General features: G+C 40.7%; 1 protein-coding gene across 1 annotated transcript in view; it reads left to right on the top strand.

Annotated features, from left to right (window-relative positions):
• KIF13B (kinesin family member 13B) overlaps positions 1 to 4,704 on the top strand; it is a 187,714-nt gene that overhangs the window by 159,680 nt on the left and 23,330 nt on the right. Inside the window, exon 37 of the mRNA XM_037742659.1 lies at positions 1,689 to 1,822. Within this exon, the coding sequence (XP_037598587.1) occupies positions 1,689 to 1,822 (134 nt within the window). The remainder of the gene's footprint in view (positions 1 to 1,688; positions 1,823 to 4,704) is intronic.

Genomic DNA, 4,704 nt, shown 5'->3' with positions numbered 1-4,704 from the left:
TTTTTTTTTTTTTTTTTTTTTTCTTAATTAACCTTTTAATCTTATGTTTTCTGGTTGGATAATTTTTTTCTGTGATTTCCAGTGCTCTGTTAAGCACATCCGGGGAATTTTTCATTTCAGTCTTTGTTGTTGTTGTTTTCAGTTCCAGAATTTCCATTTGCTCCTGCTTTTATGGTCTTAATTTCTCCATTGATATTCCCGGTCTGTTCATTTGTCAAGACTGTATTCTCCTTTGCATCCTTTGACTTGTTTAAGAAAGCTGCCTTAAAATCATTGTTAAATCCAGTATCTAGACATCTCATGGTCTATTTTTATTGACTCCTTTATTGACTGTGGTTCATACTTAATAATACATTCTTACTTGCTGTTAATTTCCAAAGGCTGGGATCAGAGGTATAGACAGGTATACCTATGATATACTAAGATTTCTTCCCCCTATTTTGTTGACCGTGGGTCATATTTAATAAGTTTTATCAAATGTATTTATATATACCCAGGTGATTCATACCCCAGTCAAAATGTAGGACATTGACAGGACTCCAGTTAATTCCCACTCCCCATGGTCAGCTAGTGTTCTGATGACTACTTCTCTAGATTACTTGTGTGGTTTCTTCCTTTGGGATCTTTATTCATCTTAAACTTATTTTATGTCTGTCTCCCCTCTTTTATTTTTCTCATCCTTGTTTTTGCCTTCCTGTAAATGATTTGATTTTTCTAAACTGAGTTACGACGTATCTCTTGGCATGGTATAGCCATCTCTTTGCTTTTTTATTTTTCAGTGGTGGTTCTCATGGGCCCTCGTGGTTACAATGTATATCCTTAACTTTTCGCAGTATACTTACACTTAGTATTCTACTGCTTTCTGTAAAATGTAGAAAGCTTACATTGGTATCCATCCATTTACCAACTGAATTTCCAGTAAGTTTGGAATCCTTTCAGGGGTTAGTATGGAGTAGAGATTTGGGGGGAGTTTTGTCTATCTGTTGAGGCAAATGTATTCCTTAAGGTGACTTGCTTGTTCATTTCTAAATGTTATGTGAACAGCTTTTTATCACCTATGACTTGGATTAGATTTTACTATAAATTAATAGGGAGAAGAAATCTTAGTGTATCATAGATATACCTGTCTGTACCTCTGATTCAAGTTTTTAGAAATTAACAGCAGGTAAAAAGGTAAGTTGTTCAAGGTGTCTCTCCCTAACTTGTAATAAACAACTTCCCAAAAGGTCAGTTTCATCATCTTCCTTCAGTAAATAGTTATGAAAAATTAGATTCAATAAGACATAGTCCCTGACTTCAAAGAGCTTGAAGTCTAGACAGAGAGCTCTACATGTGTGTCATTGGCAGTATGACTTTAAAATTAGTCCCATTTTATTCTAGGGCAGAAGTGAAAGCTTATGCCCGTTAGCAATAGGATAGAGGTGAATTACTGTTCTGATGCTGATAAGACCAGTGCGTACTGGAGCATTTTGGCAGCACCCCAATTATAGCTCTTTAATTGGAAAAGGGACATTACTGTGTTTGAGGGAAATTACGGAAACTACAATAATTTGTTTCTCTAATATTTTTTAAGGATACCTTTGGGTTTTATTGTTAGATTTGCTGACGAGTGACGTATGGCAAATGTACAGGAAAGAAAATGTGTGTGTAATTGTATCTGTTTTCATTTTCCCCTGTAATACGGGCAGGACTCGGTAACCTCGCTGCGTCCTATTTGAATCCCGTCAAGTCCTTCGTGCCACAGATGCCAAAGCTCCTCAAGTCTCTCTTTCCCGTCCGCGATGAGAAGAGGGGCAAGCGGGCGTCTCCCCTCACACACCAGGTAAAGAGCACCGAGAAGGCAGCCATGAACACTTTTCTAATAGACGGGCACTCTGTGTTGCGCCCAAGCTAGAGGTGGAGGCGCAGCGGTGGGGCAGGGGAGCTAAACCCTGTTTTTAAACTCAGGAACAGCTATCGGTCATTTCTCCTCCGCTCTCTTCAGAGATAACAGAGCTGTTTAAACTTACGGACACGCTCCCTCCTTTCTGCTTTTAAAAGGTGCCAAGGACACTGCTAATGTGATTTATGGTAATATCACTTAGAGCAATAGTAGTAAAATTTATGAAGTGCACTTAGCATTGTTTGTGTATTGCCAAGTAGAAAATGTAATTCTATTTTTAATTCTTGATTTCATTTCTTTTTTCAAACAATTTTATATCATGACTGCCCTTCCCTCTCAACCTCTTTTTTCTTTACTGTGGATAACCTGTTCTTTCACTGAACAGTGATCACCTCTCTTACCACCTTTTTTCTTAAAACTCTTTACCCAGCCCTAGGGTAAGCGTTAGAGCAAACGTGAAAGGGTTTTCCAAACAATCAGGAAGCTGCTCTTAGGCAACAGTAAATGGGAACCCCATTGGAAATGCAATTTCCAGCCTTATATAGGTGTTAACTCAGCAGAAAATGATAAATGAGGATTTATTTATACTCATTCGAAAACACATACAGGGCAAGTTCTGTTGTCAAAATAGGTCTTTTGACATCAGCTTCTCCATGTTCTTCTAAACATTCAAGTTGCAGAAATGCAGGTGAGTCGTCTGAGACTTAGCTATTTGAAAGAATTTTCTAACTTTATGAATGCATATTCAGGTAGAAGGAACTCGTTTTATCGGGCTGCTGTACAGATACATAATTTTTAAAAATCTAGCTTTAAGCATGTAAATAAGCATACACATGTATGCAGTAGATGGAAATAGTAAAACGAAGATTTTGCCTCTATTTAAACTGTATTGAACGGGGCATGTGGGGGGCTTATGAGTTGCTGAAATGAGCCTGTGACTGCAGGAGCTGCGTCTTGCAGGGCCTGAAGTGGACATTGGTGATTTTTCCCAGGTTTTTCTTTCCCCGGAGATCCACTAGAACTGAACCAGTGGTCGTTACTGTGTACATTATTCAGTTCTAAACTTCTGTGTCATTGTTTCACAAAGTGTGATTCATGAACTGTCTGTCAGATTTACCAAGGGAGCTGTTTTAAAAAAGTTTCTCAGCCTGCCCTGGGAACCCATAGCTAACTTGGAGAGGCCTTGTAATCTGGATTTATAAGTGCCTGTGATGATTCTTATTCGGTAAAGTCTGGTAATCAGTGTTTTCAGTTGCTGTGTAGTGAAGGCAAAGTCATGTCGGTTGAAGGAAATTGGAATTGTGTTGGAAGTCATGGAGCCAGCCTGCCGTCATTACCATTCTCCTTTAAAGCTCTTTTCAGTTTTCCATGTCGCAAGTCGCATCACCTGCTACCTGTAGAACTTATTTATGCCCTTACTGTTTTGGATGTGAGAGGAGCAACAGTGTGTTAGAATAAATGTAGTGATTGGAGAATAACTATAATTTATAATCCCCAGGTTAGAGGTTACCTTGAAATACGTAGATTTCTTAAAACAATTTTTGTTCATTTCCTCCAGTCTGTTCATTTATTGTTTGAGCACATACAAGCAAAGGTTTGGGAAAACTGACCTCATACAAGTATTTTGTATTTCATAAAAATATAAAATATATGGCTGAGTGTGGTGCTCACACCTGTAATCCCGGCACTTTGGGATTACCAAGCAGGCGTATCACCTGAGGTCAGGAGTCGGAGACCAGCCTGGCCAACATGGCGAAACCCTGTCTTCACTAAAAATTCAGAATATTAGCCAGGTGTGCTCTTGTAGTCACAGCTACACAGGAGGATGAGGCACGAGTATCACCTGAATCCAGGAGGCAGAGGTTGTAGTGAGCCAAGATCGCGCCACTGCACTCCAGCCTGGGCGACAGAGAGAGACTCTGTCTCAAATAAAAATAAAAATATATAAAATATGTAAATCTAAAACTGGCCTTAATGAAGAGACCTGGTAGTTCTAGTAGAACTAGTAGAATGTTCTAGTAGAGCCAGAACATTCCAGTTGGTTTGTGAGATCTCAGCTCCTTGGAACGCATTTCCCTTTTCTCAGGGTCGCCAGGGAGCTCCCCCTTGCCCACGCCGTCTGTCCTTATCATGCAGACTTTGCGTCAACATAATGCTGGAAACACTTCCACCTCCAGGGTTCCGTGCACCTTCCTTTGCCTGGCTTCCCTTCCCTCGGTCCCTGATCCTCTCCTGGGACTATAGATTCCATCAAGCCTTTACATATAGTGCCCAGAGCTCCAACTGGGGCCCTCCTTTTTGTCTTTGAACCTATTTTCTTCCATGCATAAATCTCAATCAGTTCTGCAACTTTAACTGTTTAAACAGAGTAGCCAGAAAGATCTTTGGCAGCCCTGCAGTCCTCAGTGGTGTGACACCTGCCAGCGCTCCCACTGAAAGGAGCGAAGTGGGAATTTCTTACTGTGGCTCACAGCGCCCTGCAGGGTCTGTCCCCTGGCCTGGAATCTTCATTCTTCTTTATTCGCTCACCAGTACTAAGCCCGATGACCCGCCTTTTTAGCCTATGAGCATGCCAAGCGCCTTCAGTCTAGAGAGCCCTGGCGCTGGCTCTGCCTCACACTCAGATTGCTCTTCCCAAAGGCCTCCCGTAGAACAATCAGGAAAGGCCACTCCGAGGAAGGACGTCTGAGTCTAGAGTGGGCTTTCTTGAACAGCCAAACCAAAACAGCTTCCACCATGCATACATGCAGGCACTACGTTATCTCTCTTCTTTTCTTCTTCTCTTTTTTCTTTTTTTTTCTTTTTTTCTTTTTTTTTTTTTT

The sequence above is a fragment of the Cebus imitator genome, unplaced genomic scaffold (genome assembly GCF_001604975.1).
Source record: "Cebus imitator isolate Cc_AM_T3 unplaced genomic scaffold, Cebus_imitator-1.0 Scaffold125, whole genome shotgun sequence".
Taxonomy (NCBI): Eukaryota; Metazoa; Chordata; class Mammalia; order Primates; family Cebidae; genus Cebus; species Cebus imitator.
Note: the sequence above shows the minus strand (reverse complement) of the source record. Positions and strands in the feature narration are given on the sequence as shown.